Genomic DNA, 21,945 nt, shown 5'->3' with positions numbered 1-21,945 from the left:
GCACATGACACATGTCATGCTTGCACACACTAATCATTCACATCTGATTGGAAGCATCTTTGATTAAACATCATCACGAACAGGCCAGTCAGTATCGTTGTTGTATCAGAAGTAGCACTGCATTGATATCGATCACAATCATCATCGTCATCGTTGTCATCATCATCATTGGTGGCAGCATCATCAAGACGTCAAATTATGATGGTTATCACATATGTTCAATTTCCATCACAGTATGTCACCCACAATCATCAACACTTCTGCACGAATTAATAAATAAAAAACATTGGTATGATCGTCGCATCTTTCAGAAGACAGACTGTTCAGCATTTAACTCTTCACTATGTACACAGACTTGCCAAACACCTCTGTCTTCTGAAAGATTTGAATTTAATTTCATTTTAATATTTTTCTTTCTTACCTTCAATGTAAAAAATTACTAATAGGAAATAATTAGTCCTTCCTGATTCAAGCCACTATTGCACTATTTCACTTTGGTCCCATCCGGATTCCTGATGGGAAGCGGGTGGGCCTCGGTGTTTATCACAAACTTGTCCAGCGGTATTAAGTTGGGGTCATCGCCGAAGAGGAGGAACAGATACTTCAGCGTCTCCCCGAGAAAGAAGCTCTCCATCTTGTCGCGCATGCTCACGTTGCTGGGATTCTTGACGTTGCCGATGGAGGAGTAGCCCCCGCCGGGAATCTTGGTGTACCTCTCGAAGGCCTGGAAGATCTTCCAGCCCCACTCCCGGTAGTAGTCGTCCCCAGTGATGCGGTTGAGGTAGAAGAAGCTCTCGATGGTCTCTGGTCTCAGCAAGTTGTGCGTGTCAGCAGGCTGCGGGAGAAACAGAAAGGGCAAGCCAAAACTCATGGAGCACCTTTTTTTATATACACCATACTCTAATAGATACAATGAAAATGCTTCCACTGCCGTGAGAACAATTTGTCTCTACACTCAAGTTTTGGGTTAAAAAATGGTTTTCAGTGAAAAATGGACTAAAAGCAGTGTTCTTACTGAAAGTATCGATAGATGGTAGATATCAAAGTGCTGTAAAAGCTGCTATTTTCGTTTACAGATATTTTCATGAATGAGGGGGGGGGGGGGATCAGAGACATTTTCGCAAGATGCTATCTTCACGATTTGACACTGAGGCTATCATAAATGCATTCATGACAGCCTGTCAATTCTCTCTGCTACTTTACCACACAGTCATGCAGACACCTTTACTTCATATATGAATGAGTGCACAAAGAAATTTTTGCGATTCAAATCAGGTGGGGATACTTTGCATCTTGTTAAATTCGCAACCCAACAGTAATTCGCGATATTCGCGAAAAGTTAAACCCTTGTGAAAATAACAGCTTTTACACTACTTTGATGAAGTTCTTTGACATCTCTCAGACAGAAGGAGGAGGAGGGGAAGAGGAAGAGGAAAATACAACAACTACAAACCATGAAACAAGCTGAGGGGAAAAAGGGGAAAGGGGGAAAAAAAGTTCTACCTTGATGTTGAGGTCCTCCGTGGCACCTGGCAGGATGTTGAAGTAGGTGATCTCTGGGGCCAAGAAGGTGGGCATCTGGGCATACATCTGGTAGCAGGTGTGGGCCAGTTCCTGGGCCAGCTCTAGGTGAGCGTCGGGCATCCCATTGCTGTGGCCCAGGGCCAGGGTGCCCGGGAAAAAGCAGGCCAGCTCGTCCTACAGGGGAAGGATGGTCAACGAAATGGCTGGTTACAGGAGCATTCCTGATGATTTTCATAATTTCACATCATGGAGCACATAAATCAACAGCTCCATCTATAGATTTGTGGAATTTATTGTGGTCCTTGAGCAGAGAAACCAATACTCTGAAAAACCCAACACAAATTACACTGAACAGGGATGATGACATAGGAGCCTCACATATTTCAGAAATGTAGCAACGTAATACCATTACAATAGCACATGCTTAACAAGTTCATCTGTGTAGAATTTATGTATGCTTTCTTCTTTTGTTCTGCTTCCTTGAGCCCCAACTCATGCATTCTTATTGTGAGTCTGCCATGTCATCATTCTTGGTCATTGTGATTTGTTATAAATTTTGAAAACATTCTTATTCCTCATCACAATCACTATAAATTCTGAAACTCTGTACCCATTATAACCAATTTATGGTTGTTCATATGTAAAAGTCTGAAACTCATCTGGAGGTCTCCTTTAATCATTTCCCTGTAATCACTCGTCACCCATTGACTTGAACATTTTGCAAGATCCTTGATTCTTGTCTCTTTAAGTTCGTTCTCAAGATGCGTAATATCAACTAGTATGTGGTACCGTACATGCTGAATATTCTGTGAGGTTTTTATTTTTGCGAATTTGGCAAGTCAGGTGCTACTCACGAATTTTAAGACACACGAAAATATTGGCTCTGATCCCGATATGAATGTGACGTGCACGTATACATTTCTCCGTTTAGTACTGTACTCCACAATCATAAATTGAACCACTCGCGAAATCGTCAGGAAGTCCTGATTCGCAAAAATTTAGACTCGCTAAATATATGACGTATACAGCATTATTAGGCTGGTAGTAGAAATATACAAAAACGCTGCACACAAATCACTTGTAAAGATGCAGCATACACAAAGAGTCTTGATTTAAAGTATCTCTTTGTGCCCTCAATAATTGGTGACACCTTCACTTCTGAAATACAAGGAGAAACTTTGAAGAATAGTTTGCTCTTTCTACCTATTCAATGTAAGCAGTTATGTACTGAACACATCTCTGCTTCCAATTCATGCCAATAATTCAGGAATCGTACATGATATCAACTGCTTTCCCCTGGTAACGCTGGTCAAAGGTCATAAGTCAAAACAAGGTCATTTTGGAAATATTTTTCATTATCTCTAATATATACTGTAAAACATGATATATCCGCGGCATGAATTTTTCGCGAATTGGAGCCGACGGCCTTTTTTGCAGCATGAAATTTGTGCGAACTGCCACTGACATTCAGTGCATACAGTGTAGACAAGAACTTTCGCGTGCATTTTAATTTCGCGAATCTTGGCGCTCGCGAAATTCGCGAAATTAAAATGCTCGCGAACATTCCTCGGTTTACAGTAGAGTGGGAGGCTGTCAAATTGAAATGCCTGCAAACAGTGTCTGCAAAGGACTGAATACTGTAAAACGAGAAATTTTCGTGTGCATTTTAATTTCGCGAATTTCACGAGCGCCAAAATTCGCGAAATTAAAATGCACGCGAAAGTTTTTGCCTACACTACATGCATTGAACACCAGTGGCAATTCGCGAAAATATCATGCCATGAAAAGGGCTGTCGGCTCCAATTCGCGAAAATTTCATGCCGCGAATATATTATGTTTTACAGTATTGAAAAACGAGTGGATATGAGTACCTCTGAGACATTCACTCACCATTTTTGGAGAGTACGCTTCCCTGTGGAGTTCCCCTATGAAGGCTAGTTTGTTGGGTTCTGAGTGGCCAAGCAGCTTCTTCTTTATGCCTTCTACAGCTTCTACGTAGTCATCATAAAACCTGATCGATGAAGGAGGAAGTTCGAGAAATCACAGAGAAAAACTGCAAAATTGGTTGGCCATCACTGCATGGAGCTCATTCCTGTTTGAGAAAACCCACCCCTTCCTCACATGCATCTTTATACTGAGATGATTATTGCATTCATTATGAATCTTGCCTTGTCTCTTTCGTAAATTGCGTAGGTCGAGAAATCCACCCCAAAAATAAATAAATTTCAAAACAAAGAAAAATGTTCCCCACAAAATGATACAAAAATGACAAAAATCGGATAAGATATATGAAAGCTATGGTATTTTGAAATTTCACATTTTTTCCGAAAACATTTCTTAACCAGTTCTTATGAATATTCAAATGAGTGAGTTAATAATGCCATACCCTCACAATTTTTAATGTATGTCATGTATGAAAATTAGGGAAAATTACTATTTTTAGCTAATACAAGTAAAACCATGTTCTCATACCAAAATATTTCAGAGTTAACATTTGTTCTTTTTTATTTTGGGTGGATTTAAGGCAAGTTTTATATTTATACAGCTAAAATATGAGATTTTTGTCATTTCTGTATAATGAATAAGAAATTATGAGAGCATGACATTGTCAACTTGCTCATTTGAATATTCATAAGGACTGGTCAAGAAATGTTTTCTGAAAAAAATGTGAAATTCCAAAATGTCATAACTTCCTTATTTCTTATCCCATTTGTGTCATTTTTGTATCGTTCTGTAGGGAATACTTTTCCCTTTCTTTTGAAGTGTATTTATTTTGGGGTGGATTTCCTCTTTAAAAAGAGGTATTACCTCTTCTCTGACTTGCTGGTCTGTAGCCATTGCTTCAGGAGATACTCGTAGTAGCTGTCTGCCCTTGCACCCAGCGTGAGGATGGAGTTGGGTCGGAACTGGCCCGAGTTGGCGTTGATGAAGATGGGCACAAGGCCGTCTTTCTTGGGTAATCCGTGCAGATGTTGCATGACCTGATTTCAGAGACGTATATGGTGACCAAAACATTGTTGAAATATGAATATGTGTGTGTGTGTTTGCATGTGCGTGTTGATGAAAGTATTCTCTGCATAGTATAATATTGCAAAAGATTGGTATAGTTTTCAATGATAGAAGTGATGATTACATGTCAACATTCCATCTAAATTTATGTACAATATATACCCTTTCCTATTGGAATATTCTGGGTCAGTATTCTCTAAACAGTCTTTGCTATGTTTTGAATTACCAAGAAAACCACAATATTATCAAACTAATAATTGCATAACATTATTACTTTTGAACACATTTAGACAAGATCATTAATTTTACGGAACATAAAATGTAAGTCTTTCTATGGTAGTGACCATCAAAAGTAATGATCCATAAAATGACCAATTCTCAGATGACCAACAGTTAGAGTTCTCTCTTCTGTAGTGCACAGTGCAAAGCATTTTTTTTCTCATCTAATCTCAAATCATCTTTTCTCTCGCATTTACTCCATTCCAACGCCATACATCAAAGCATCCATCCAATAGGCATCAAATTATCCCAGCATTCACTCCGTTGTGGCTAGACCTCTGTGGTGAGTATGTTGCCAAACCCTCCATCACAAACAATCTTTCATGGTATGAATTTTTACATAGCAAATCCAAGTCAGTAACATATCAGTACACTCTTACATGTATTTCCACGTAAACCATATCCAATAGCCAAGCTAAGCATATGGGCTCACTTAAGAGTTTGTATTGAATAAAAACATAATCAAAATCTTCCACAGGTGTTTGACAGATGTTCCTTCTCATTTTGAGCGGGAGGACAAGGGGGTGGCAGTTGCTGATTGAGAAACATTTTTAGAAGTACTTCCTCATGACCTCTGACCTTGTCAGCAGCATTCTGGTACTTGGGGTCACCCGTGGTGAAGCTGAGGTCGCGGAACTCCAGCTGGATGGTGCTGACCTCCGACACGGAGCTGTCAGGCCCCCAGCGGGGTGCGTGGGCGTGGCCGGTCTGGAGATTGACGTCCGAGAAGGGGATGGCCGACTTGCTGTTGAAACAGTTCAGCAAATTGTCGGCCAGCTGTTTCTGGAGGTGGCAGGATATGGTGGGAGAGCGATGGAGTATTGGATAAAAGTCACACGATTTGGAATCACTAATACTGTTCATCATTCAAGTATATGTGTGTGTGTGTGTGTGTGTGTGTGTGTGTGTGTATGTGTGTGTGTCTGTCTGTCTGTCTGTTTGTCTCTCTGTTTTGTATGGGAGGGTAAGTTAACCACTCTCTACCGGACTTTGGATCAGAGGCTTTCACCAGCTTAAACCACATACCAGTGGACATACTTTCAAATGGTATGTTCAAACCATCACCAGCAGGTCAATTTGAAAATTGCTGTGTTTTCTTTTCTGCATTCTAAAGAACAACAAAACCTGCAGAACTAATCTGGCACTTTGAGAAATATGAAACATCAAAATAGGATAAGAATTTACCAAGTCATTTTTCATGCAAAAGTAAAACTAGGCAAACATAATATGAAGCTAGTAAAATTCTTCCATAAAGAGAAACACACAAGAAAATGCAGGAATATTAGACTACATTTCCTATGGCAGACTGGCAAATTACCAAATCTCAAGGCAGGAAGCACTGGGGCTGTTGTATACTTACTGCTTTGTCGAGGAACATGGTGTCACCGGTCAGATGAAAGGTACTCAAGAAACTTCCCAGTACCCGTATGGTGGTCTCAAAGAGGTTGACGTCCTTGTTTGGTGTCACACTCATCTTGGCAATGTGGTCTCTAGCCTCCTTGAATTCTGTCAAACAAGCAACAAGATGAACATTCACCTGAAGTGATATGTTTCATGAATCTTCAATAATGCTCTCATCATATTTTTCTCTATCTTTTTTTCTTCTTCTAAAAACAAGAGTACCTATGGTCTAACATCATTGCTTAGCCTGAAGGTGAGATAAATTGTTATATGAGAAGGGCTTATCTTTGTGCTATTCCACTTATGTTGCCAACATTACAATTAACTCTGAATATCAATCAAAGTATATTTCATTCTTGACATTTTGTAATCAACCCTAATTAACCCTACATATTCAGACAGCCCTTAATGAAAGGGCTAAAGTGAACAAATACGGAGAAGCCCAATCCTATACCATCAATCAATTCCTGACCTATCGTACGTGCACTGGTCAAGCCCTAACCTACTTACCACTGGTCAAGCTCTAACATAACTACATTGGTCAAGCCCTAATCTATGTATTGTCAGTCAAACCCACTTACCATCGGTCAACCCCATGATGATCATCGTGTCCAGACTGTCCACCATAGTGAGACTGAGGGTGAACCACTCACTGTACCGCTTGCTGACCGGTTTGAGCTCGTCGTGCCCCCAGGCATACTGCTTGTAGGCCTTCCAGGCATGTTTGAATGCATCCACCACGGCTCGCTGTCTCTCGTTCTTAGGCCCTGGGTTTAGTTGGGAGGAACATATAATAGGGGAATGAAACCCAAATATGCAGGTAGATTGAGTGAATGCAGCAATATTAGTAGAATACGTCAGTGCAATTTGAGGAAAATCATACAATCCAGTAGAAAATTGTGAATACTTAAAATTTTAGTGCAGCCATTCCTGGATGACAACACAGCTACTGTTCTTTAAGTCACATATGTATGACTTAAGCAACATACAGCGTGTACAAGAAAAATTTCATTTTTCATGAAAAGTACACATACCCTTGACTTGCTACTAACAAATTATTCCCTCTGCTTTCTGAAAGAGGCAATTCAACTGCTCTTCCATTATGTTAGAACAGTTAAAACATGAGCAAGAGAGATAAAATCACAAATGAATGAATAATACATTACTTAAATAAACAGACACACATCCACATCTGACACATACACACAAACAGAAAAATCATACAAATATTGTATTTTTACATACATTCCAACTTACTTATTACACACACATAAATACACACACATACAATCATACTCTGCATACATACAGGGAGGTGGGAAGAGACATTACAAATATCTGTATATACACACACAAGTGACAGAATGTCTTAAAGGACCAACTCACCATACAGTGATTGTGTATTTCCATTCCCTGTCTTCTGTCCGTCTGGCATTGGCAGGACAACTTCCTTGTCGTCATTCTCCTGATGGATAGGACGGGATGAAGAGAGAGATGAGTGATGGAAGTCAAAGTTAGCCAAAAACCACTCATCTTTGATACTGGGCTTCAAAAACATTGCATGATAAAGGAAAGTATGACAGTGGCGGATCCAGGGGAGTGCATAAAACAAAAGACAGAAAGAGAAAAAAAAAAGGGGGGGGGGGGGGGCTCTTGCGCCTCCCCCCTTTAATTTTGTAAAGGCGCCTCCCCTTTACGGAAATCCTGGATCCGCCCCTGTACAATAACATAAATCAAATCCTTTTGGACACCCTCAAACTGTGTGATGAATAACATTGATGAGATAATTATCATCACTAATGATAATGATGACAGTAATAATTATCATGGGAATAATAACAAATGCTTTATGCATCACTCTTGACTCTTGACTGAAGTTAGCACATCTTTGTATATTTCTCCTTTCTCTTTAATCTTCTCATACAGGACAGCTACTTGCAGAGGAAAATTAATCCACAGGCGAAAATACTTTGAATGATTTCATTTCATATTCCTAACATCAAACATTTGACTATTATCACCACCTTGAATATATTTTATATTTGTTTAATTTCACTGATTGAAATGTACACTTTATATTAAAACTAGAAATGTCGCTATGGCGACTGATGCCTCCGCCATAATGCATGATTCTCCCAATAGGTGTATAGTATAATGTCTTCACAATGTGTGATGACATTTTCACATAACTGGCAAAATATTGAAATGACAGGTTTGTCAGAAATATCTTGAATGTTCGCTTTCCTTGAACTAGGTTTGCTATAATTGTCTATTAAAGAGTTCAGGTACATGTATTTGGGGAATTGAGGATTTTTACTTAACTTCTGACTGACCCTTTTATAAGTTTATGCATTGAGTAATTTTAAAGGTATGAAGAAAGAGTGTAATAACAGTGCAAAATAGATTTTTTTTTTTTTTTTGCATTTAAACCTTGCCTTGACCCTTAACCTTTGACCTTTCACCTTCTGGCAGGAAATTTCCGAGAGAATCTCCATTAGGTAATACATGTACAAATTGTATATTGAATTTTAAAAATAATAATGCAAGCATTGCATACAGGTATATACTAGTATATGAGGGAAATAGTAAAATATTGAGTTGACCTTGACCTTTGAACCCCTGACTATTGACCCATGACCCCTAAATTCCCTAGATAATCCCTGCCAGTCAGTACATGTGTATGTACCAAGTTCCATGAAGATACATTGAACCATTTGCGAGAAAAGTGAAATTGTAACATTTTCACCTGACCTTTGACCTTTTGACCTTTGACCTTATGACATAGAAACTCTCTCTGGAGAATCTTAATGCAGTAGTACATGTCTACACTAAGTTTCAAGAAAATACCTTAGGGCATGGCATGGATATGGGGGAAATAGCAACATTTTTAGCATTTGACCTTGACCTTTTGACCTCTTTCAAATGTCACTAAAATCTACTCAACTAATTGCCCCGTCATACATCATCCTTGGACCAAGTTTGGGGAAAGCTGCTCCATCCAGTTTTGAGTTATCACATAAACAGATAAATTTTAGGATTTGACCTTGATCTTTGACCTTTGACCTCTGTCTGATTTCACTCAAAAATCAATCAAGTAATTGTCCCTCCATACATCATCCTCGGACAAAGTTTGGTGAAATTTGCTTGATCCAGTCTCGAGTTACCGCGTAAACAGATAGAATTTCATGATTTGACCTTGACCTTTGGCCGATTTCACCCAAAATCTAATTAAGTAATTGCCCCATCATACTTTATACTTGGACCAAGTTTGGTAAAATTCCAGTCAATATTACTCAAGTTATCGCGTAAACGAATGCGGACGGACGTACGTACGGACGGACGGACAACCTGAAAACATAATGCCTCCGGCACCACTTCGTGGCGGAGGCATAAAAACTTAGTGTTTCAAGTACGAGTAATATCATGAAAGTGCAAATTCTTCCCTTCAAACTATATTTTGGTTTTATACACTCTGCAGTCTCTGCAATTGGAAAGTTTACTACCTAGACTGTACAAAGGACTCTGAGGCATCTCACAGTAGAACATAAAATGAAGTCTATGCACAGGCACTAGGTACTCTAAAAGCACAATGTCCACAAAGCATGTGTTTGTGCAACATCAGCAACAAATTAACCTAACATCAAACCTTTACATTCCATACACAAAATGTTTATCCCTAGTTGCATTTTTTCTACCACTGACTTTAACTGATGAATATACCAAAGCAGATAAGACACGAGGATATGAATACAAATCAAAGATACAAGGAAAAATGAAATTCTTGGGATAAGTATATAAAGTAAACAAAGAATCATGCCAGATCATGTCAAAACATGATCATCAAATTACAAAATATATACAGGTGTCCAAGATTAAATGACACCTCCTGCCAGATGAGAAAAAAAAAAAGCAACGAAGATAGAGTATCTGAGAGAAATGAAGCCAATGAAAGACTAAGTTAATCTTGGCACTGAGGTGTAACTTAAAGAGGAGAAAAAGAAACTCTGCTTATAAGCATCATTAGTAGGGGCATTGGATGAAAACAAGAAAAGAGCTCTCTTGTGTTTATTGAGATAACATAGGTAAGAAAACATTCATTCATCGTCACACCCATATCTTCAGATCCCTCAAAAAGACACAAATCTATTGAAGATTGTTGTTCAATTTTTGTCTCTGCCACCAAACTCTAAAATCATCCTCCACTGGACAAACTTCACACAAATACACTTGAAAGCTTTAGAAAGCTCCTTGAAATCATCTGTTCCAGTAAATACTACGGCTTAGTTTTTCTTCTCATCATGCTAACTCCATATGTCTTTGTTTTTCAAAATAATTGCATATTTATATTTGCACTATTTTTTATTGTTGCATTAAAGCACTTTTTAACTGATGATGAAAATCCACTTTATCAATTCTAGTACTATTTTTTATCAAGTGAAAATCCTTGACAGTCAACAGCCCCGAGTTCCTTATGGTTCATTCTCACATTTCTGTCCACAGGAAATACTGAGTAGTGTAAATACAGTATCACAGAGAATTTTCATTTCTTTGGAGCATTTGGTGTCGACTTTAATACAATGCTAACGTTTTTCATAGCATCATACATCTACGCGATATCAGCGACTCCGACAGCATGAAGATTCCAAGAAACATGCTGATCATATTTTCAAACTAGAAATCTCGCTACACAGCACCTTAAACCACTGCAGTCAGGATACTGATGACGCAGCAGGCCCAAATGAAGGCAACTAAGATGTATTAGAGATTTAGGAGGATTAACTGATCTCTTTTCATTGACAGTCAGTTTCGAGATTTAGGGGGATCAATCACAATCTCCTTTCATTGAAAATCAGTTTCAGGACAGCTGCACTAATCAGCAAAGAGCACTAGCCTGTGAACGTACCGTTGGTATGGAGAGTACAGCTAAAGACTCTGCACTCTGATAGACTAGAATGAAAATAAAAGAAACACTGACAAAAATTTCACCGAAAATGACTCTGTAGTTTGAAATTTAATTTGGTGCAAATTCCTTGATAGTTATTAATTTCTGCATGAAACTGAACAAAGTGCAAAGAGCTTTCAGAAAAGGTCTATCAATCTATAAACTCCCAATCTTCTCATATTTCTTCCTTATTTTTCCACACAGATATAATAACACATTTTCATATTCTTGTCTCAAGAAATACACAGAAATATTACATCACACGCTACCACCTACGGCAAATGAAAAATGAATGCTTGATGTAATCTTGCAGTTTTCTTCGAGTTGAATTCACTCATTCTCTGCTAGCCAATAATGCAAGCGCACACAGAAACTCCTGTAGAAACAGTAAAATGAAAATCAGCAAAATCCAGTATAATTGAAAGATGATGGACAGAGAAAAAAAGGAAGCAGAAGAAAAGGTCAGTGTATCACAGAGTATTTGGCAGTAGTTTGGTCCACTCTCAAATCCAATCAAAGTAGAAACCATAGACTCACATCGTGAGCAGCTAAAATACAACCATTTTATCCCACGAAAAATAATGGTTCAGGGACAAACTAAATGAATATCTCAGTAGTATGAGAATCTCTATTTTGACCACTGAAAAGTCTGACATACCACGACACATCACAAACACAATAAGACTTAATCTGAAAAGGGGCGCAACGGGAAAGAGAAAGACATTGCAAGAGAACAGAATTCCTCAAACTAATAAAAATGACAGGAATACTGCAGACAGACCAGATGGATAGGCACCAATAAATTAACCAAGGCCAGGAGACATACAAATCACCATGAAAGGAAAAAGGGAGATATGAAATGCTAGGAGTCTAAACTTGGGGTAAATCAACCGAGACAATGTACTAAACACAGAGAATTGGGTATATCATGTAAGATATCGCTGACAGACAACAGATGCATATTCATATGCACACATAAAGGGACGGCTGCATTCAATGCGTAGGAGGGTCTACACAGAGGTTTCTTTACCCCTGGCGCGCCTGCGGCTGCACCAACATCAGAATCATCGTCCTCAGGGCCAACGCCATCATGCTCTTCGCCCTCATCTTCCTCCTCCTCATCATCATCATCGTCACCTATATCGCCATCGTCTTCGCTTTCGTCATGGACATGGTCCTCATTGCTCACCCCTTCTTTGATGACGTCGGGCGGGACCTGTATGCCCAGCTGGGGTAGCTCATCGTCGGGCCCGTCTCCCTGTCTGTCGCCGCCCGCCCTCTGCTGGTTGCCGTTCTCTCTCGTGCGCTTCGGTGGTCCCCGCTTCCCTGGCCTCCCACCCGGCTGATCCTGATGGGAGATGGACAGAAAAGGGTTCATGGAGAAATTGTGATATCCACAATTGGAGTATATATGTTTTTAGCACCACGGTTTGCATTCTTCATTTCAATAGCTTAAAATCAAAATCACTCATCAACAATTTTGCAACGTGTGCAGAAATCTTACAATCATATCCACAGTATTTTTCAGAGTGTTTTGCAATGTGCCAGGAGGAAGTCTGTTTGAAATCAGTCCGAATTCCCTAATTACAGAGTGAATAAAAATTCCTACATTTCATATTGAACTCACTGGATGACACCGACTATGGCTACATAAAAAATAAAGATTCTGCAAAACTTGTGGACCGATTGCTAAAATCATTTTCAGGCACCTTAAAAGTAAAGATACTACTTCATAAACAAAATGATTTGGGGCTAGCACCTGAAACAAAACAAAAAAGTATAATATATGAATGATCTACAAATTATCTCTATTACCTTGGTCAACAGCGATGACCAATTGTTGCAAGTCCTTGACCGCCACTATCCACTCTGACCACTTGATCATCGCTTAACCCCTCAATTCCCCAAAACAAAATTCCTATGGTTTAGTGCCATGCTTTATTATCACAATTTTCAATTTTTGTTAGTTTTACCCAAGTCCCCCACCCCATTTTTTAATTTTTATTCTTATTTTTTAATCTTTTTATTTATTTTTTTTTGGGGGGGTACTTCATTGGTAATGTGCTATGATTTGTTTTGTTTGTATAATTTGTACAAGTCTCATACAACGTTAAGAGTGCTAGATTTATTACTGCTTCGTTAATTCGCAACATATTCTGAAAGATTTTAATTCTTATTTTTCTTTCACATCGACATGTGTTGTTAACTTTCTTTCTGATTTCCTGCAGATTTAATGACTTTACCAGTTCCATCTAATTCTTCCTCCAATAAAAGACATTCACTGAAATTCAGAGGGGCCAATTCAATGATAGGAAGATGATAACTTCTGCGATTAATTCCTCCAAGGTCTTGATAGGTCAAACTAGAAATGTCGCTATGGCGACTGGTATGCCTCCGCCATAATGCATGATTCTCCTAATAGGTCTATAGTACATGTGGACAATGTGTGATTACATTTTCACAAAATTGGCAAAATATTAAAATGACATGTTTGTCACAAATGTATTGAATGTTTACCTTCCTTGACCTATGTTTAATTGGATGAATAGGAGAGCATGTATTTGGGGATTTAAAAACTTTAACTTGACTTTGACCATTTCATAAGTTTATGCACTGAGTAATTTTCAAGGTATGGAGAAAAAGCGCAATTTCTGTACTGAACAGTAAATTGTTATCATTTTCATCTGGCCTTTGATTTATAAGAGAAGCACTGTCAGGCAGAACATACATAAATTCAGCATGTACTAAGTTTCAAGATAACTTGAGCCACTTCCGAGATATGGAGAAAAAAGTAAGTTCAGCACTTTCACTTGATCTTTGACCTTTGACCTTCTTGGCAAAAAAAAATCCCAGAGAAACTCTATTGGGTTAGACATGCATACATCAAGTCTAAAAAAAAAAAATCCTACTGGCATTGCATAAATATAAGGAAAATAGTAAGATTTTGAAGTATTGCCCTTGACCTTTGACCCCTGACCTTTGACCCCATGAACCCTAAATTCCCTAGATAACCACTGCCAGTCAGTAGATGCATATACAGTACACTATGTTCCATGAAGATACCTTGAACAATTTCCAAGATACAGAGAAAAAAGTAAAATTTTAACATTTTACTTGACCTTTTGACCTTTGACCTTTTGACCTCATGACCCCAAACTTTCACCAGAGAATCTTAATTGGGTAGTACATGTATACACTAAGTTTCAAGAAAATATCTTCAGGCATTGCATAGATATGGGGGAAATTGTAAAATTTTGAGCATTTGACCTTGACCTTTTGACCTTTGACCTTGAGCATGTGCACCCAAAAGTTGATAGGCACAACTTCACCCCCTAATACACATACATGCCAAGTTTCATTAGGATACCTCAAAAGGTTTTGGTAGTTACCCTGTCCACAAAATTCATTACGGACGGACGGAAGGACGGACGGACAGAAGGACGGACGGACGGACGGACGGACGGAAGGACGGACGGACGGACGGACGGACGGACGGACGGACGGACAACCCGAAAACATAATGCCTCCGGCACCACTTCGTGGCGGAGGCATAAAAAACAAAACAAAACAAAACAAAACAAAGACAACTGACTTAAGACTTCTTTTACCTTGTCCTTGGTGTTTTGCTTGATTTTCTCGATTAAATCTCCCTCGTTGCCGTACACGAAAACATCCCTCTCTCCGTCCTTTTCCCCAGCCGGACCAACGTCCGGCGGCATCAGACCCCCAACCGGGTCTGCTCTGTCCCGCTCATCTCTGGAGAAGCTCAGGTAGCTGCCCAGGGTGTCCGGCATGAAATGTCTGAAGACGAAGAAGCTGCACATTAGGCAAAGCAGGAGAACCAGCGTCGCCACTCGCCTCTGAAGTCTCGGTAGTCTTCTCCATATCTGAAATCACAAAGTTCCAGTTATTTCTTTCTAAAGCTGCACTTCCCAACCATGCTCTACTTGACTATAGAGAAGAGAGCAAAAATCAAGCACTGCTACATGCACTGCATGTTCTTCACTTGCTCCGCATACATGTCTACAGCAATCAATAGGCTGAAAGGTTGAAAGGCCATTTTCTGTATCTTCCTCTATCAAAATTTATCATCTGAAGGTAATCAAACATTGATTTCTCCGCAAGAGACTCTCCTGAACCCCCAGATTTGTACTAAATCTAAGTTCACTGATTTTTAAGCTGATTTTAGCAAAATTGTTCATGTTTTGCGTACATACATATGTACATGTCCACACATAAAGATACGTACATACACTGTATACTTATAATTTTCTTTTTACATTTTTTTGAACTGGCAGAAGACTTTACTATTCAGGCATGAAAGTCTCTAGATTCTATTCACTGCTAGTACTTGGTATATGCTTTTTCATTGCATTTAAACACTTACCCTCCAACAGGACTGAGGTCGCCGCGCCTTGTTGTTGTCGTAATACGAACCGGTCGTGGACTTGGATGTAAATGGCAGCATAATGTTTCCCTTTAAGTGGGAGACGACTGCTCAGAATATTGCCTGAATTGGACACCAAAAAATTACAGACACAATAACTGATTTGCTTATAACTTTCCAACTGCTTTCTTTTCATTGGAAAGAAACTGGTATCATGTAGATAGCAGTTAATAAAGTTGATACAATTATGTAACAGGCTGTGAGTAAGAATCAATTAGGCACAACAAGCGCTGAATAAAGCCATGTACATGTTTTGATAAAGAATATAAGCCTACAGTGACAGAATACCTTATCATCTCAAGTCTGACAGACATGTTAAAGGTACCCTTCTCCTTCAAAACTAGTGCAGATCTGGAGTCTCCACTCATCACATATCAAATCTACATGCATAAACATGAGCATCTATCACTCTGGGGTCTGCCTGACCTCCCAGGTGTATCCTTACCATGCATTTGTGAGGAAACAGACAAATTTTAATTACTAATACGTTCACTGTCCATGCAAATCTGCAAGAACATGTGCTAGGCTGATAACAGACACAATGCTTTGAGGTATATAAAATTTAGACCAGCAGCCGGTAATAGAGTGCTGAAGTACAGTGGTAACCACCTTATCTCAAAGGCAATGCCAAAGGTCATTTTGGTCTGTCCATTCATATAGTTTTTTTATTATTATTATTATCACAGCCTGTATATTATCAAGATAATGAGTTCAAGGGTCCTATTATCGTGTATTTCAAGACCCTGTTTGTGTTGGCAGTCAGGTGATCACAGTGGTACTCAACTTTCTCATTGCCTCAAGCAAACTTTTGGCACATCCGCTTGCTCGGAACTTCTGGCACAAATGCAAGTAAAATATGTACAGTGTTTTCTTTCATTATGCAAGCTCTAACAATGACACAAATAGGGATGTTTTCAGTGTGGAAAACATCCCGGAGGTATTTCATAAAGAATTCAAGTAGATTTTATGTGATAATGAATCTTTCAAGAAACTCAGAGAAAAAAAAAAATCAACACGCAAATGATTTATGGCAAGTTGAATGAAGTCGGACAAGAAATGCAGTCCCTAACTAAATCGCACAAGATCACAGAAGACAATACATGTGCATAGACAGACAAGACAGACCGACAGACAGACAAACACACACACATGAGTTTCTCAATAACTGACTTCCTTCAACTTGCTGCAATCACTGGACATTGATTTTACTCATTTTAGCTTCTGCGGTGAGTCTCTGTTTGCATAATATTAGCAGCTAACTTCAGTTCTAGTTTGTGCAGGCAGTGCAAAGAGTGAGTTTGTTTCCATCGACGACTTCAAAGTCGACGTCGATATTGGCACTTTTCGATAACCTATTTATTTGTTAGTTCAAATTCACATGATGAGTAATTGGAGATGTGCTATATCCTAAGATTTTAGCACAATTTATAGTAGTTCTGTGGAATTTTAGATACCGACATGGATATGCAAGTACATTAGTGCCATGGGCTTGAATCTTCTTACTGAGCAGTTAGTGTCTGAAGCTACTGTAGGCCCTATACATTCTGTTTGAAGGTTGCAGACCTTTCCATTGGGAAAAGAGAACTAAAGTACCAAGTATTCCACATTTAAGGAGACGCTACATTCAGAGTGATGGATCCTATCGAGTACCGAAGTAGAAGAAGTAGAAGTAAGTAGACCTAAGGCCAAGTAAAAAAAGATAGTAGTTTCTTGTCCGGGTTTTTTGAGCAAGGCGATGAGGGAGGTCCTTGCTATTTGATATCTTACTATTTTTTCGAGGATTGTCAAAATGAAAGTGATATGTGTTTCTCGTCCGGTAATTCTGAGAAAGGTAACAAGAGAGGGCTTTACTATTTTCTATATCCAATTTATAAAATATCACTCTGGAAGCTGTGTTATGAGAGACCAGGTCCCAAGTGTATGTCTTGCCTGCACTCTGTGCATTTTCAAACAAATAGATTATGTACCATACTTGAAATGAAACTTCATGCATGCAGAAATACATTTGCTTTTTCTTTCCACTACAGATGTCAAGGGAAAATGACCATCTTAATACTGGTATTTAGTGTTGTAATGGCATTTCTGATACCAGTGTACTTGCAATTCTGATGTATTGTGCTATTAAATGAAACAGGTATAAAACATGTATTTCAACAAAGAATGTATGACTGAAATAAATTCCATGATATTCAAAACACTGCTTTATTCATCATTGGTGTTTGTGACTTTTTGTGTCCACACAGCTGGTATGTATCTGTATTTCTTCACAGTACAATTGTAGCACATTCAACTGGAAACTGGCTTCTACAATTGCAGAAGGATGTCAAAATGATACTGATATGGCATTATAGCATTAAACATTTAAAGATGTTTCTTCATGTTCTAAAAAGACATTTGATAATCACTCATCATTTGGATGATGAATGATTGTATACCACACTACAAATGATACGACTCACGGCCGTGTCCGTGAATTTACATCGTAAAGAAAAGTATCCCGCAGAAATACGAGACAAACCAGAATCCGTGGAAAAATTATTTATTTTGTAGATACACCCATTTGATAATTCTACATTTGCTGGAAAAAGCGATCATTTTCTCTTCAAAATAGAACAATACATCGCCGTCAGATGCAACGTTACAGAGCAGAGTGTACGGGCTTCTACACATTCGAATGTGTTCATGCGTGCGTGCAGACAGCTGACAGATTAGGGGATGGTACCGGTGACCGACCCTGGACAGCTACAGACACGCACACTTTGCAATACAGTGCGGCACAGCCACTGGGCACCGTACCTTCCGACACTGCACACACATGCACATAGTCACAATGACATGAAAATGTATACAAACTCGATACAATCCTCACAAGCATTTGTACAGTACAATTCATTCGCTTGAAATATGAGAAACGGGGAAAAATACGAACAATGCGCGAAATATGCGTGCAATATCAGCGATTGATCGCAAAAATTTTGCCGCTATTGCGTTCACGACGTACCCAGTGCGCTGTGGATACATCACAGCTAGCTCAGGCCCGCCCGCGCCCATCCAACTACAGTTCGACTGCTTTATGGGTCATTCCTTCTTGCCGAGCTCGCAGTGTGAAATGCATGCGTTATTACATACGCACTACAGAAGCTACAGCTTAAAGTGAAAACTAAGTTTCGGTAAGTGCTGGAGAACCCGTCTAGCACCATTTCATTTTTACTTGCAATATATCGAAAGAGTCCACTAAGAAACTTACCTGGCTGACGCGGTTTGCCGGAATGATGAGTCGATTTGGAGTATTTTGAGAAAAATAATAATAGTAGGAAAACCGACTTTTATTCCAGAAGGTTCCAGACTAACTCGGTCTCGGGAAAAATTCGACTTTACTTCAGACAATTCACACGCAGTAAGTGATCGCCACATTCTACTGGCCACTGCAAAGTACCAAATGAGGCCTAACTGAATGGACAGGAAAGTGCGTGCTAACGTACGTAGTCCTGTACAAAACGCTTGAAACAAAAATGACAGCGCGCGGTCCTCAGTTGCTGAGACGCGGTCTTTGGAGTTTTTGTTGTTGTTTATCAAGGGCCTTTGATTGTTTTAGAGGTGCTTGATAGGCGCACACTAATTTTGCTTGCGCGCAAAAGAGGTTTTTGATGCGCGCGTTGTAGCAACTCGGACCATTACTGCGAGTAGCCAGAACACGAAGCGCTAGTTTATACAGGCCGCTCCCATAGGACAACACTGTACAATCAGAGGGACAACCATTACAACTCATCCCGCCGTCAAAGCGAAGCCGAGTTATCCCCGAGTCCGAGTTTAGCCTGACCCCGTTCGGGTAAGTTCTGAGACTGAACCTTTTTGGTTAATATTTCGCATTTTCGTCGTTACACATCGAATATCTTGTAATAACATCGTTATCCTGTACATTTCCGAAGCATACGTTCACATTTGGGAGCGAAATTTGACAACTTTTGCAGGCCTACCAGAACTTTGTTTGGGCTTTAAGTAACAGCTAAGTAGAGGATGCAAGGCATAATTAGAAATGAGACATCATGATTGGTAGGTGAATTGTCGATTTGTTTTTCGGCGGCCGAAAAAATAGTAACAATGTTAAATATCAAAAAAGTCGATGCGGCAACTGAAAATCGATGCGGGCGGGGAGCGGGCTGGGACGAGAATTATGAATTTCTTGGTATTTTCAGCGCCATTTTGAAAATAGTAAATAGCAAAAAAATCGACGCGGCGGCCAAAATCGATGCGCGCGAGGACGAGAAACTGGTTTCTTTTTTTACTTGGCCTAATGTCATCTACTAAAGTCCCCATTACCATGAAGTCGCCACTCGTTCATGCACCTGTGACTGTTTGTCCCTCTCCTGCTTTATTATTTCATGTGTATGACTATTTTTACGTCAAGTGAAAAGTAAAAAATCCTTCTGTCAAAGTGAAAAATCCGTATGTGGCTGGGAAGAACTTTATGGACAAATGTGTTTGAATTCGGTACCGGTACTACATTTGACACACACACACACACACTATGTGTAGAGCATCCTCACGCGTTAGGTCGGGCACCGCCCACTTTTTCACATGGGGAAGGCGATATTTTGAAGGTTAGTTACCTATATTTAATATATCACACATCATTTTGAACTTCAGCATTTACAGCATTGGGTCGAACCATTTAATTATGGGTGGGTCGAACCATTTAATTATGGGCGAGTTTTGAACAATGAGAGAAAATAATAGTGGCAGCTCAACAGTGACAAAATGACTGTCCAATGGCAACCCTATGAGAGTACTGGCGAATGGCGAATTGCATAATGGCAATGCATGTGTTGTGGCCTGTAGGGTGTGCATGGGCGCTGGATTGAGAACCTGACTGAGGGCATTCAAGCACGGCCTTGCGTGCAGGTCTGATGCAGGTGCATTATTCAACATGTGCAAGCTGCACACTGGTGACTCCACGCTAATCAATACTTTCCTCGGGTCGCCAGATGGAAAATACCAAAAACATGTAGACACTATTTCTCCATAAATCAGAGATGCCAAGTTCAAAAAACTTTTATGCGTGAGATTTTTATGACTCGGCGTCTCGGTGCTCGCGCGCATGCGCACGCGAACGAGGAGGGTGTCCCCCTCCCATGATAAGGAGCTTTTTAAAATTATTAGCTCTTAATGATGCAATCGGGTGCATACTTAAGTGACTATTTTTTACTAATTTTGAAAGGCAAAAGGGAAATATACCTTCAATTGCAACTATCACTCTAATCCTTTGAGCTATGCTCCTCATTTTTGGCCCAAATTGCAGACTTCACCAGATGCGTGAGAAAAATGGGTGCCATGTGTGAGATCGTGAGACAGACCAAATGCTTGAGTCTCACGCAGAATGCGTGAGACTTGGTAGCTCTGCATAAATTTATGAGAATTTGTTTTTCATCACAAACTGCATGGAAGAGCTAGAGAGCTCCCACAGTATAACTGTGTGAAGGAGCGCCCCGGGTTAGGTAGTCTATTACTATTAAACTAATGACAATGTTAGAATCTGACACGTTAGTTGACATTTTGGTGGCTCTTCTTTTCTTCTTCTTCGACCTTTTCGTCTTCTTCTTTTTTACAAATTAAATTTAGGGTCTACCTCACTAACAATAAGCGTACGTTATGTCACTAACATTACAGTTATCTCACTCTCAGTTTCTACATTTAATCAGATTCATGATTCTTTAGAAGTTGTTATCGACTCACAAAAATGAACCGCATGATTTCGACTATTCTTCTTCTTCAAACTCGGCTCATTAAACAATGCATGGAACCTGCTGCATGCTGTGCACTGTCACTGATCTACCGCAGCTAGCTAGCTGACAAGTGCAAGATACCACAAAAACTCAGCCGCCCAGTACCCCGGAACTTACCCGTACATCCACCGCCCGGCTTCTCCTCCCCACTTCACGAAGCTGCTGCCTGCTTGAGTTAAAATGACCGTAAGTTCTCAATATTTGACCGTAGATTTCGCCAACGGGCGGATATGAATTTACTTTCAGTGTTCGTTTCCAATGGTTTGTGCTGATTTCGAGCAAATGTGCATGAAATCTATTTGTACATCGGATATTAGAAGAAGAAATAATGCAGAAGTCTACGTGTCGTCGTCGGTGGGCCCTGGGCCATGACGGCAAACTATAACTTGTCGGTCACTAGATGGGGCTATTTGAGAACACCCCTGGCTGGTAACACGGTCCCTTGCTCAGCAAAATCACTGATCCGCAGTGATAATTTCTACATGTTCCGCCCCTTTGTCAGAAACTGACGGAGCATATCGAGCGCTTCTCACATTCTCATTCATATCAGAATAATTACT

General features: G+C 39.7%; 1 protein-coding gene across 1 annotated transcript; it reads right to left on the bottom strand.

Moving 5' to 3' along the window:
- Nucleotides 1-484: 484 nt before the first annotated feature.
- LOC139721308 (endoplasmic reticulum mannosyl-oligosaccharide 1,2-alpha-mannosidase-like) lies at nucleotides 485-21,745 on the bottom strand. The gene is made up of 12 exons (XM_071632630.1): nucleotides 21,503-21,745; nucleotides 15,543-15,665; nucleotides 14,764-15,042; nucleotides 12,186-12,503; nucleotides 7,600-7,678; nucleotides 6,795-6,980; nucleotides 6,173-6,318; nucleotides 5,392-5,595; nucleotides 4,333-4,505; nucleotides 3,415-3,535; nucleotides 1,504-1,698; nucleotides 485-835 (listed from the first exon to the last, which is right to left on the bottom strand). Exons 2-12 carry the CDS (start codon nucleotides 15,621-15,623, stop codon nucleotides 485-487), a joined length of 2,133 nt encoding a protein of 710 aa, XP_071488731.1. The 5' UTR covers nucleotides 15,624-15,665; nucleotides 21,503-21,745.
- Nucleotides 21,746-21,945: the final 200 nt, after the last annotated feature.

Source organism: Diadema antillarum, unplaced genomic scaffold, assembly GCF_040938485.1.
Source record: "Diadema antillarum isolate AM-2024a unplaced genomic scaffold, OU_Dant_1.0 scf00000141, whole genome shotgun sequence".
Taxonomy (NCBI): Eukaryota; Metazoa; Echinodermata; class Echinoidea; order Diadematoida; family Diadematidae; genus Diadema; species Diadema antillarum.
Note: the sequence above shows the minus strand (reverse complement) of the source record. Positions and strands in the feature narration are given on the sequence as shown.

Bases quoted from the DNA above. Each gene is read 5' to 3' on its own strand.
- LOC139721308 (XM_071632630.1), bottom strand. From the start codon at position 15,623: ATGCTGCCATTTACATCCAAGTCCACGACCGGTTCGTATTACGACAAC. The intron at 7,679-12,185 runs GTAAAGAAACCT...CCTATCCATCAG, and splicing joins CAGCCGCAGGCGCGCCAGGG to GAGAATGACGACAAGGAAGT. The intron at 6,319-6,794 runs GTAAGTGGGTTT...CTTGTTTGACAG, and splicing joins CATCATGGGGTTGACCGATG to AATTCAAGGAGGCTAGAGAC.